The 14,016-nt window shown below is 40.9% G+C and overlaps 1 protein-coding gene across 2 annotated transcripts in view; it reads right to left on the reverse strand.

Annotated features, from left to right (window-relative positions):
- Window positions 1-4,026: 4,026 nt before the first annotated feature.
- LOC111969935 (chemokine-like protein TAFA-1) overlaps window positions 4,027-14,016 on the reverse strand; it is a 282,898-nt gene continuing 272,908 nt past the window's right edge. For both annotated transcript variants that reach the window (XR_011480559.1, XM_023996334.2), the window contains one exon: window positions 4,027-5,395. Coding sequence is in view for 1 of the 2 variants with exons in the window: in XM_023996334.2 (XP_023852102.1) it covers window positions 5,378-5,395 (18 nt within the window). In the remaining variant the exon portion in view is untranslated. The remainder of the gene's footprint in view (window positions 5,396-14,016) is intronic.

Below are 14,016 nucleotides of genomic sequence, written 5' to 3' on the forward strand. Positions count from 1 at the left end.
ACAAAATGATTTTTAAGCCTTGAGATATTTGTGACATGGATTGTGTGTATTTGCCATTCAGATGGTGAATGGTAAAGACAAAATATTTAAGTTTCCTTTGAATGGGGTATGGTAGTAGGTGCCAGGTGCACCGGTTTGAGTGTGTCAAGAACTGCACAGCTGCTGGGTTTTTCACGCTCAACAGTTTCCCGTGTGTATCAGCAATGGTCCCCCACCCGTCTTGACATAACTGTGGAAGGCATTGGAGTCAACATGCGCCAGTATCCCAGTGGAACACTTTTGACACCTGGTAGAGTCCATGCCTGACAAATTGAGGCTGTTCTGAGGGCAAAAGGGGGTGCAACTTAATATTAGGAAGGTCTTCCTAATGTTTTGTACACTCAGTGTATGTTTCACCTACAGTATATAAGGGATAATTAAGTTTTACAGCAAAACATCAACACACATACTACCAATCATAAACTATTGTTAGGCCTATTACATTTATACCTTCACAATTTGACTGCAATTGGCTATTGGAGTGAATAAAGACTTCAGATCTTTATTCTACACTACAGCAGCTCAATCACGACAGCTTAGCTGACACTCCTACTATAATAATAATCCCATTCCACTTTGCTTGCGCTGTTATAAAGAACTCAAAATCTAGTATACTGTGGCCACTTTTTTTCTCTGAAGTCTTTTCCTCACCAAATGGATCTGGGCTAATAACTAGGCATCAAAGTCAGACGCTGCAGCCTTGAGGTTATTAATGATGTTTGGGAGACTTTAGACATCTGGCAGAGATCAGTGGAAAGGTGACATTTGGGATGAGTCATGGTCCCTATTTTTTATTTTATTTTTTACCTTCATTTAACTTGGCAAGTTAGTTAAGAACAAATTCTTATTTACAATGACGGCCTTACACCGGCCAAACCCGGACGATGCTGTGTCAATTTTGCCCTGCCATATTGGACTCCCAATCACTGCCGGTTGTGATACAGCCTGAATTTTAACCAGGGTGTCTGTAATGACGCCTCTAGTACTGAGATGCAGTGCCTTAGACCGCTGTGCCACTCGGGAGCCCCGACTGAGTCTACTTTACAGGTTTTGAAGACAGATTGAACTCATTGATCATTGAAATCACAAATTATAGTCTGATAGAAAGTATTTTCACCAGATATAGTCAACTGTAGTAGTTGTACCTATAGAAAGTTAATGTAAGTTGTGTTGGAAGTTCCAATCAATCCCATTGAACACTTGACCAGTGTAGTGTTCCATCAGTGCATTATACAACGGCTGATTGGTTAAAAGCGCATTCCAGTGTCTATTCCACAAGTTACCACTGGCTAAATCTATGATGTTAAAGTGCCTATTTACTCTGTTCCATATGACTGCGCAATCCACTGTCTCATCATCCCAGACAGGGGAAGTTATAAACTTGATCTCCACTATAAGAAGCATCTAGACATTATCTCACATTTCTTTTAGACTAACATGTAGTTTTCAACAGTGGAGATTTGTATAAACCGACTCCCTCCGACATTTCCAACATTGTTTCAATTTTCAAATTACATCTTCAACTGTCCCATAGTAATGAACGTGTAGGTGTCGGGAGTCGGGACGAGAGAGAGGCAGACAACGTTTCTCAGCCAGTCGAAATCATTAATCAGCTGGCATCATTTTTATGGATATATACAAAGAACTATCAATAGAAAACAGGTAAAACAAAATTAAGTGCAGCTAGTTTGCAGTCTTTCCAGCTTCAGTTTGAAGTGATTGTTAGCTGTGTTGTTGGCTAGCTCCTCTGAACAACAGTGTCCTAACGAGAGAGCACATTTTCCATGCCAGGTGAAATAATGTCTCATTAGCTCATTGTTATGGATTTATCCAAATAAATGTCACTTGAAAACAGCTTAAACAAATGCTGCTACTGTTGTTATTCTGTCTGCACTGTTTGACGGGACTGTAAGTTAGCCGTAGTTGGCTAGCTAGCAGGCAAGGGATAAGAACGTTGCCAGCCAGTATGGCAATAGAACATTTAGAATGGAACGACTGGGTCGCGTCCATAGATACAGAACAAAAAGACTGAACGACTGGGTCGCGTCTCTGGCAACCGACTTCGTCTCGGGCCTAACAACACCCGTGCCAATATATCCTCCAAACACCGGCTTCTTGGGCATTATCACTTAAGTGTTCCATCAGTGTAGTGTTCCATCAGTATTAGTGTTCCATCAGTGTAGTGATCCATCAGTATTAGTGCTCCATCAGTGTAGTGTTCCATCAGTGTAGTGATCCATCAATATTAGTGCTCCATCAGTATTAGTGTTCCATCAGTGTAGTGATCCATCAATATTAGTGTTCCATCAGTGTAGTGCTCCATCAGTATTAGTGTTCCATCAGTATTAGTGTTCCATTAATATTAGTGTTCCATAAGTGTAGTGTTCCATAAGTGTAGTGTTCCATCAGTATTAGTGTTCCATTAGTATTAGTGTTCCATAAGTGTAGTGTTCCATAAAGTGTAGTGTTCCATCAGTATTAGTGTTCCATTAGTATTGTGTGTCCATAAGTGTAGTGTTCCATAAGTGTAGTGTTCCATAAGGTAGTGTTTCCATAAGTGTAGTGTATCCATTAGTATTAGTGTTTCCATAAGATGTAGTGCTTCGTCAGTATGATGTTTCCATAAGTGTGTGTTTCCATCCAGTATTAGTTCCATTAGTGTCAGTGTTCCATAAGTGTTGTTCCATGATGTAGGTGTCATAAGTGTAGTGTTTTCCATACAGTGATGTTTTCCTAGATGTAGTGTTCCATTAGTATTAGTGTTCCATAAGTGTAGTGCTCCATCAGTATTAGTGTTCCATAAGTGTAGTGTTCCATCAGTGTAGTGTTCTATCAGCTGTCATGCTGTCGGCTGTAGAATAGCGGTACAGGTTGATGCGGACACGGTTGCTTCTCAGAGGGAGGCTGGGGGGCGTGATTGACGTGTTGCCTGTGACATTGTAATAATAATGTGGAGAGGGAGAGAACCGAGGTCTGTTATCTATGCAGGTTGCGTTCAGCTCTACTCCGCCTAAAATGGAGCAGGACCTCCCTCCACAGCATGACTCCATCATCTCTGCACAGAAGTGGAGTGCATAAAAGAGAACAAAGAACAAACATATCTCTACTTCTCTTCCAGCACTTATCCAAGAGCACCCTTTAAACACAATCCACTTTAGAACCTGCATAAACAAGGAGAGAAAAACCCTATGATGTGTACATCCTCATGCATTTAAGGATAATCTTCACAGTATGTCACAGCACCATATCTTCCCTTTAGAAACTTTAGATTCTCCCGCTCCTCTACCTCACTGCAATATACACACTCAGTCATGTTGTTCTGTACAGACACAATGACACCACAGGAAGCTCTGAATCCTATTAGATATGAAACAAACAAAGAGGGGGAAATGGAACGGCTCATTGAGGAAGAGAAAACACACATTCCATCTCTCTCTCTCTGCATATCTTCCTGTGTGATTTTGGCAAGACCGCTGGGAGATTGATGTGTCTGTCAGTTTGATACCTTCTGTGACTGTGCAGTGAGGAACCAAACGGCACAAAAAAGCAGAATTTCTAAATGACTAATATACAGAAATGTGTCTGTAGGGAGATGAGACAACTCTGCATCAACAGATATAGCTGGGCACGATATTGGAAATCTTTATTCTAATTGCATAAATTCATTGAATATGTTATTTTGATAAATTCTCTTTGGCACCAAGGGAGTTGTGTAAATGAACAATCACACACTCATTTGTGTGTGTGTGTGTGTGTGTGTGTGCGTGTTTTTGAGCATGTCTGTGTGTATGCATATTTCCGCCAGTTATTTTAATACTTGTTAAAAGCGTTGTTGACTGAGTTTTGACTCAGACAAATGGTGTAATACGTATCTGTTCACAATATAGATGGCACTTAGAGGAAATTATGAATGTACGCACCACAAGGAAAAGCACCCACATTAAAACAGTAAACTTTTAGTAAAGGGAGACAGGAAACTCATTATAGAAAACCCCTTTAATTCTGATAAGACTGTATGTATATCTAGTGAAGGTACTGCATGTCTGTTCAATGTGTCCAATACTTTCTCAATGTATTTTCCAAAATATCCTCTGGGAAGTCTTTCAGTGTGTCAGTGTGGAATCTACGCACAACAAGCAAAGTCAAGTCCACAACCATTCTCAATAGCAGACACAGGACATAAAATAAGTCTCAGAACCAGGACCCAGTTGCACTGTTGTTATCTATAATTTATAACAAAAAAAGAGGACTTGGGTCACTGTTGATGCTTGTTTCTTTTGTGAGGCAGTTCTGTACAGTGGTTTAATAATCTTTACAGAAGCTACAGGGATTCCTGTTTTCCAAGCACATCACTGAAGGGTGAATGAGACCAATACTTTCTCATTATGATCCCGCAAAGTGTATTCCAGAGATTCTCAATGAAATCAAACACTGCAAACAGTCCTATACACAGAGAGGATATTCAACCACTACCTTTGACTAGGAATTCACTGTACTTCATAATCAGGGATAGAACTGAAGAATTCCATGGAAGGATCTCCTTGCAGGATATGTTTACTGTATAAGAGAGCCCTCAAACTGCCTTCTTTATCCTGTATTTACAGTATATATACACACAAGTATACTATGTACAAAGAAAAAGCTCCAATGAATTAAATAGAGCGTGCCAACAAAGAACAGTTCTGAATGACATGTCAATCATGGACAGTGACTATGGGCCCCTGGGTTGACCCCTGTGACCTCTGAGTGTCTGTTTAATCAGCGCTGTGTTATTGTTGTTCCTGGGGGTATTGCGTTGCGTAGGCAGAGTCGACAGCAGTCAGGGTCACTGCCCAGGCTCCGCACAGTCACAACAAAGCTGGCATGCTGAGATGTCGCTTCTAAGATGGACGCCGATGACAAGGATTATTGAAAAAGGTTCAATCGATCCCCACATAATGTCCCTCCAACGTGCCACTGATCCTGTAGGATCCCTTGCTCAGTGGCACTGAGGCTCAGTGAGGATAATATAGTTTACCTTTGGGGAGGCGTTAGTGTCTTCAAATAACGTTTTTACAACCTCTAAATAACCCCTGCTAAGCTGTTTTAGTTTCGAAAGGGAGAAAAAAAGAGCATGTAGGAAATTGGCCGTGGTTGTTGTGGAGGAGAGTCCCGGCGTGAGGCTCATTGATCAAAAAGGGATTAGTCTGGTCTAAAATCCTTGGCACCACCCGAGCGAAGCTGTTTTATCTAGGAGGATATCCTTTTTTTGCAGTCACAGGTAATCCAGTTGATGTAATAGTTTTAGTCCGTTCGGAGGGAGGGGATCCTGGCTGGGAGCCTGCAAGGGAGCTCTTTGTTAGGTCCTGGGGTGAATCTGAAACACACAGGGAAGAGGAGAAGAGAAACACACACACACTTAGAGAGAACAAAGGCATACAAGTGCGTGAGGATTACACCCCGAGGAATTTCTCCATTCCACATGTCAAAACAAGAGGTCTTTTGAACTGAGAGGCTCATCTCTCTCACCTACCCTCTGCTGTTATTGCTAAAAACAGACAGCTTTTGTGAGAGTGAGCAACATCGAAACTAAAGTACATTCTCATCCATGAGATATCAGAGAGTGTCGGTGCAAAAACCATGGTGTGTTTCCATGCTGTGTTTGTCTACTCTGGGTAATATCACTGTGGCATATTTTCTGCTTTATTACTTCACACTTCTTTACCCATGATCAACGTCATGGAAAAGCCTGTGCTTCCTCAAACAAAACCAGCCAATCATCTCTCAGTATTTCAGCCTGTCTATCTGAGCGCAGTGAAGTGACTTTGGTTCTGCTAAAAGGGACGTAAGCCTGACTGTCTCCCTGTGGTTTAAATTCAACAACTCTTATTTAGTGTCAGTCGTGAATCTGGCTGGATTTCAATGGAACATTGTGCAGCCCTCAGGCAGCTATAGAAGGCTTTTCAGAGGGTTGAATAAGGTGCTCAGTATGTTCATGATGAACCAGACTGCTCAATCTTTACCTACTGCATCCCCTTTGTCTCGTCTTGGTTACACACACGGTATGTTTTCCAATGTTGACAGTGTGTCTCAATATATCATTTAAAAGTTAACATCTCCTCAAAAATGTGATATTATGTTTGATATTTACTCAAATGCTAATTTACCGAAATCAACAACATTCACAGCAATCAATCTAAAACTTTGACTCTCTGATAAATCCTGTTTAATAATCAGAAATGAGGACATAGAATAGGGGACACACCCTGCACAACGTGGAGCTAATAAAAAAATGTCAAACCCGGTGGCTCTGGTCTCGCCCTCACACTGCTCACAATGACATTTCCATCCACAGGTCTCTGCTGGTGGTGGCAGCCAGGTGTGTGTGTGTGATTGAGACAGGGACAGGACCCTGGGGGACCCCTCGGGGCCCTGGGCACAGCTCATCCTAATAGGTCTGTGTCGTAATTTGGAAATTGTGGGGGTGGATGGTGGAATGATGTGGAGGCTTATAGCTATTCTCTCTGACAGGTCAGAATCTTCATGCAGTTTGTTAGTGGCCCTGTGTGCAACACCTCTGTCAACCCAACTGTCCTGTCCAAAGTCCTATGTTAGCATACTTTTTTATGGCTCACTATCATGGTATAACATTGTGATGACATTCAACATTTTTAAGCTAAGTGCCACCTTTTTTCAAAGCTGGAGTGATATAGATAGTTTTAGACAACATTCACAACCATAAACACCACATAGGAAAGTCTGACTTAGGGTAGCATGACGACTCGATCATTCCCATTCAAATGTAGCTTGACTCACTTTTTCTCTTTACAGGTACCACGTGTACTCTCCCCCTTCTCTTCTCTCTATACAGAACTAGCCCCTTTGGTCAGAGAGCTAATCCTTAGGGCTTAGCTGTCCAGCATTTGCATCTGTTTCATCTCTATCAACCAATGAATGGCCAAATGTCACAGTTTGTTCCAGCAGAAAGTGACCTCTAATATAACAAGCACAGTTGTCATTACGCCTGCTTCTCCCACAGAGAGACAGACTGAATCCCATAGAGGTTTGTTACATTATATGCACATGCTGTCATTTCAGCTGTCCTCAGTTCTGTCCCCTTCTCTGGAAAGGAACAGAGCAGCAGCAGGTAGGGATGGATTGGAAAAGGATTCCCAAACTTTTTTTCCTGTTGGAAACAAAGCCCTCTGCATTCTAATTTACAGGCCACATTAAAATGCAATTTGCATAGACATCAATAAGTAAAAAGAGCCAAGGACAATTGCCTTAGCGAAATCATGTATACATTCTCTTTCCTTCTGTTTCTCGTTAAGTGCTGAACACATCCATTCCATTTGTTGAGGAACTTCTTTGAAAAGCAACGAAACCACCTCAAGGAACAGAAAACTCCAGACAACAACAACATACATCAAGATCCATTTAATGTGACACTGACAATGTGTATAGAGCAAAAGAGTAGAAGCAAGCAGAACCACTTTACATGAACCTTCCATCATAAGGCCTACATAACACTGTTATGAGAATGACATGACAGATGACATAAACAGTGAAGGCAGTTGATGTCAGCTTATGACAAATCCCTTTATGACACCGTAGGCTCGGCCCTAAACTATGTCTCTCTGTCACCTGGGGCTGCATGGCAAATGGTGCAGCAAAACACAAATGACAATGCTTTAAGGACCAGTACGCCCTTCCCCCCTCTGAGGGCCAAAATGTATCTCTCTCTACAGCAGCGTTCACTAACATTTTCAAAATGCAAGCCGAGATCTAACGCTCAGAAAAAAAATTACAGGACTTAAAAAGAGTATGCCTATGCAACATTAACCAATTAAAAACAGTTCTGTAGCAATGAGGTTTGTGCAGTAGGCTATAGGCCCAATACATTATCACTGCATATTGGATATGCTTGAATTGTCCTGCCAATGTTGTTCTTCTAAGACAATTATGAAATTACATATTTCAACATTTAAGGTATATGACCACACTGCTAATAGATAATTTGTTGTATTCCTTGTGACGAACAGCTGAGTGAGCATAATAATTCACTTTTTTTTTTACTGGACTGATGGCCTGCATCTGATAGTCAGTTTGAGGGGAGGGAGGGAGCTGCTGTGAGGCTGCCTCTTACCCGATTCACCATCCCTCCTCTCTCCTTCCGCTGAGAAAAGGGGACACAGTCTTCCAGCTGCAGTATTTCTGCCTCGTGCACCAATTTATGTTGTTGAAAAATTCCTTGATATTAAAAAAGACATGCCTCAAATAACAACAACGCAAGCTTATCGAAACACTTTGCTATACTCATTCATTGCAGCTGCAGTGCTGGTTGTAGTGTGAGTGGAATTTGGGAGAACGTGCATTTTATGAACTATTAAACTGTTGAACAAAGTGTTGACAGTGCTGAATAACAACTTAAACTTACTCATAAACACAGCAGCTCTTTGCTGTTGTCTCTACTCATGGTTTTAAAACTTTTTAAATCTCACATTATCAACTTTGCTGTGCGTTCGATGCTTCCTATTACAGTGTGCAGACACTGTGCAGACACGGTGTTACGAGCTATCTGATTGGTCAGTGGTAGGCCTGTAGGTGCACTTGATTTGCTATCTGGGACTGCTGGGTAGGTGGAGTTTTACCTTCAGACACATGCAATGGTTAAAAATGGGAACACTTTGCCTTCCCGGTGCTAGGGCTGCTGAATCAAGTGCACCTAACATCAACAGCGAGAGAAAAAAAGAAAAAAAACAGGAACACAAAGCTTTATTGTTTTGTTTTTTACGAAAATGTTTGATATATTAAGTTTTGTTGTGGAATTTGTTAGATATTAGGTTTTGTTGTGGAATTGTTAGATATTACATCTTAGATACTGATGCACTGTCGGATCTAGAACCAAGAGCATTTCGCTACGCTCGCAATAACATCTGCTAACCATGTGTATTGGTATTGTTTGATTGGTCAATGGTGGTAGGTTTTACACCTTCAGATGTTATAAATAAAATTAAGGTCTGTTTTTCTCTCTCTCTTATACTGTATCCTGTCCATTGGCGAAAGGTTGTGTGATATATTCTAATTTCCTAGGCTTCTAGGCCTCTGGCCTAATACGCATCTCTTTGTTCATGCTTTGTCCTAGTTAACCTTAGAATGATGCTATGTTAAAATCTACTAATAATATGCATATCTTATATTCTGAGGATGAGTAGCAGGCAATTGAATTTGGGCATGCTATTTATCCAAAAGTGAAAATGCTGCCCCCTACCCAGAAGAAGTTAATGTCAGTATTGCCTTGTAACTTAAGCGTTATGCCTTGAATGTGAATACTTGCTTTGATATTCACTTCTCATGACCATTCCTTGATCTTGGTCAGCTAAACACATAATACTTGATTGCACAAGATTTTACTATAATGTTAAATGGTGTCAGATATACTTTCTAATACACTTTGTTAACTTCTTGCAACTATAGGGGGTGCTGTTCCGCATTAGCATTTTTTGGTCTCCAAATTAAACGGCCTATTGCTCAATTCTTGAACGTACAATATGCATATCCTTACTAATATTGGATAGAAAACACTGTCTAGTTTCTAAAACCGTTTGAATTATGTCTGTGGGTGACCCAGAACTCCCTCTACAGCAAAAATCCTGACATGACTTGCGAAGGTCTGAGAATTATCCTCTGATCTGGGTTCAGTTTTAAAGCCTGTGTATATCCTATGGCTGGAATTGAACTGCACCCGCCTTCCCCTGGATGTCAGTAACCAATGAGAAGTGGAATGGTCTGTCTACGTGATTGTCCGAGGTTTATTAAGCCGGATGGAACGAGAGTTACCCCCCCCATTTCTTTGCTCGTTCGTCATGGCGCCTGGCAAGAAGTCAGGATGAAAATTTTGGAAACGCTCAGTTATCGACCAGAGATGATCCGTCTGTAATTTATTAAATATAGTGGTTAGAAACATCATAACGATGTTATTTGAAACGGATTTATATCAGTTTATCGAGTAAGTAGTGCCTTATTTTCTGAATGTTCCTTTTTGTTCTAGTTTTGAGGATTTGGACATGTGTGTGCGACATAGCTAATGGTAGCAGGCTAGTTCCAAAGGTAAGAGGACGTTTTACAACAAAGCAACTACATTCTTTTGAAGAAAAAGACACATTGCCCAAGAACTGATGGAAGCTCGTGCCAAAAGTAGGAACTATTTATGATGTTATTACGTATTTATTGGAAAAATGTCATAGTGTTGCCGGCCACTTTTGCAGGCATTGGTCTGGCTGCAACGCACACTATATGTCTAGTAACGGTTAATTTTTAAAAAATCTAACATAGCGTTGCAATTAAGAACACTAATTTAATCTTTCGATTGTTGTCCAAACTTATATTTTTTAGTCAAGTTATGAATAGTTTTTTATAAGAATAGGCGCTAATTCCAAAATGGCGGCCGGCCAGAATACATGCAATGTTTTAAGTGATACATAGTGTATAACCAGATTTATGCTGCTAAATAGCACATTTTCGAAAAAAGCTATATGCATTGTTTAATATGATGTTACAGGTCTGTCCATCTGATGGAAGTATATCAAGGTTAGTCCAAATTATATATATTTTGGTTGGGTGTGGTTACGATCGCTAACATTTACAGCTGTAAATGCGGTTGTGCTTCTGGCTATTGTGGTAATACGCTCATATAATGGCTATATTGTGTTTTCCTGTAAAACACTTAGAAAATCTGAAATATTCTCTGGTTCACAAGATCTGTGTCTTTCGATTGCTGTAGGCTGTCTATTTTTCTGAAGTGTTTTAGGATGATTCTTTTTGGTAATTTGACGTCGGTCTTCTTGGGGGTCTCTGCTAATTATTCCTGGCTGCTCTCCAACGCTATTTTTCAGATTGAGCTGCAATGTAGTAAACTGTGATTTCTACTGAAATATGGCACTTTTTTCTAACAAAAACCTATCCCTATACCATGAATATGTTAATCAGACTGTCATCTGAAGAGGTTTTTTCATTGTTAGTGGCTATCAATCCTCTTAGTTTAGCCGAATTGGGTGAATCGCACCTGATGGAGTAAGAAACTGATGGAGTTAGAAAAGTGGTGTATTTTGCTAACGTGTTTAGCTAATAGATTTACATATTTTGTCTTCCCTGTAAAACATTTAAAAAATCTGAAATGGTGGCTTTATTCACAAGATCTGTATCTTTCATCTGGTGTCTTGGACTTGTGATTTAATGATATTTAGATGCTACTATCTACTTGTGAAGCTATGCTAGCTATGCTAATCAGTGTGTGGGGGGGTGGGGGGTGATCCCGGACCCGGGGTAGAGGCTCGTTAGAGGTTAATGTACAAATGACATGGTCTTATCACGGGTCGTGTGTGAAGTATACACAGTATAATATACACATATCAAATATTACCCCACTACAAAACCAAAGTTTGTCTTCTACTTTGTCTACTGTTAAGACAGTTAAAGCGGTAATCAGCAGTTGAAACAATTAGAAAGTGGAGGGATGGGGCTGGATAAATGTAACCACTCAAATTCATAGACAGAGGTATGTACGCAATGACCATCCATGATATCACAATTCTAGTTTTAACCGTGTTTTGAGGCTACAGTATATGTTTACATTTACTTTGTTTAAAAACATTGGAGTAAAACAAGATCACATTTTGGGTTCGGATGGGGTAAGACAATTGAACTAAGCTCATAAGGCATTTAGAAGTTGCAGTATATTCTTCAACAATCAATGGGTACATATCATTAATTTATAAGTCCAAAAATGTATGTAGCAACTGTAGACTTGTCACGCCCTGACCATAGTTTGCTGTGTATGTTTCTATGTTTTGTTTGGTCAGGGTGTGATCTGAGTGGGCATTCTATGTTATTTGTCTAGTTTGTCTATTTCTATGTGTTTGGCCTGATATGGTTCTCAGTCAGAGGCAGGTGTTTGTCGTTGTCTCTGATTGGGAGCCATGTTTAGGTAGCCTGTTTTGTATTGTGGTTGGTTTTGTACTGTTTCGTGTTCATTAGTTTATTCGTTATTTTTGTTTGTTTGTTTCAAGTATTCTAAATAAATATGAATACTCACCACGCTGCATATTGGTCCGATATCTCCTACTCCTCCTCAGACGAGGAGGACGAAGACAGCCGTTACATGACTACACCTTTAAGCTTACATCAGCTGTCATGTCACTATTATGAAAGCAAAATGTGGACGGATGGTTAATGTAAACTGTTACCAAAAAAATATACACTACTGTTTGTGGGTTCGATTACAGGCTCCAAATGGCCAGAAACAAACAAACTTTCTTCTGAAACTCGTCAGTCTATTCTTGTTCTGAGAAATGAAGGCTTCATTAAATAGTACCCGCAAAACACCAGTCTCAACATCAACAGTGAAGAGGCGACTCCGGAATGCTGGCCTTCTAGACAGAGTTCCTCTGTCCAGTGTCTGTGTTCTTTTGCCCATCTTAATCTTTTATTTTTATTAGCCAGTCTGAGATATGGCTTTTTCTTTGCAACTCTGCCTAGAAGGCCAGCATCCCGGAGTCACCTCTTCACTGTTGACGTTGAGACTGGTGTTTTGCGGGTACTATTTAATGAAGCTGGCAGTTAAGGACTTGTGAGGCGTCTGTTTCTCAAACTAGACACTCTAATGTACTTGCCTTCTTGCTCAGTTGTGCACCGGGGCTTCCCACTCCTCTTTCTATTCTGGTTAGAGACAGTTTTCACTGTTCTGTGAAGGGAGTAGTACACTTCGTTGTACAAACTAGACACTTTGTGGGCTATACTCGGCCTTGTCTCAGGATTGTAAGTTGGTGGTTGAAGATATCCCTCTAGTGGTGCGGGGGCTGTGCTTTGGCAAAGTGGGTGGGGTCATATCCTTCCTGTTTGGCCCTGTCCGGGGGTATCATCGGATGGGGCCACAGTGTTTCCTGACCCCTCCTGTCTCAGCCTCCAGTATTTATGCTGCAGTAGTTTATGTGTCGGGGGGCTAGGGTCAGTTGGTTATATCTGGAGTACTTCTCCTGTCTTATCCAGTGTTCTGTGGGAATTTAAGTATGCTCTCTCTCTAATTCTCTCTTTCTCTTTCTTTCTCTCTCTCGGAGAACCTGAGCCCTAGGACATATGTCAGGACTACCGGCATGATGACTCCTTGCTGTCCCAAGTCCACCTGGCCTTGTGCTGTTCAGTTTCAACTGTTCTGCTGCGGTTATGGAACCCCTACCTGTCCCAGACTGCTGCTTTCAACTCTTAATGATCGGCTATGAAAAGCCAACTGAATTTATTCTGATTATTATTTGACCATGCTTGTCATTTATGAACATTTTGGAAAATCTTGGCTCTCTCTAATTTCTCTTCTCTCTTTCTTTCTCTCTCTCGGAGGAATGAGCCTAGGACATACGTCAGGACTAGGCATGATGACTCTTGCTGTCCCCAGTCCACCTGGCCTTGCTGCTTATTCCAGTTTCAACTGTTCTGCCTGCGGTTATGGAACCCCTACCTGTCCCAGACCTGCTGTTTTCAACTCTTAATGATGGCTATGAAAAGCAACTGACATTTATTCCTGATTATTATTTGACCATGCTTGTCACTTATGCAATTTTTTGAACATCTTGGCCATGTTCTGTTATAATCTCCACCGGCACAGCCAGAAGAGGATGGCACCCTCATAGCCTGGTTCTCTCGAGTTTCTTCCTAGGTTTTGGCTTTCTAGGGAGTTTTTTCCTAGCACACGTGCTTCTACACCTGCATTGCTTGCTGTTTGGGGTTTTAGGCTGGGTTTTGTATCAGCACTTCGAGATAATTAGCTGATGTTAACGAAGGGCTATAATAAAATAAACTTGATTTTATTTGATTTACAAGATCTCCAGTTTCTTGGCAATTTCTTGCATGGAATAGCCTTCATTTCTCAGAACAAGCCTGTAATCGAACCCACAAATGTTGAAGCTCCAGATACTCAACTAGTCTAAAGAAGGCCAGTTTTATTGC

Source organism: Salvelinus sp. IW2-2015, linkage group LG11 (genome assembly GCF_002910315.2).
Source record: "Salvelinus sp. IW2-2015 linkage group LG11, ASM291031v2, whole genome shotgun sequence".
Lineage (NCBI taxonomy): Eukaryota > Metazoa > Chordata > Actinopteri > Salmoniformes > Salmonidae > Salvelinus > Salvelinus sp. IW2-2015.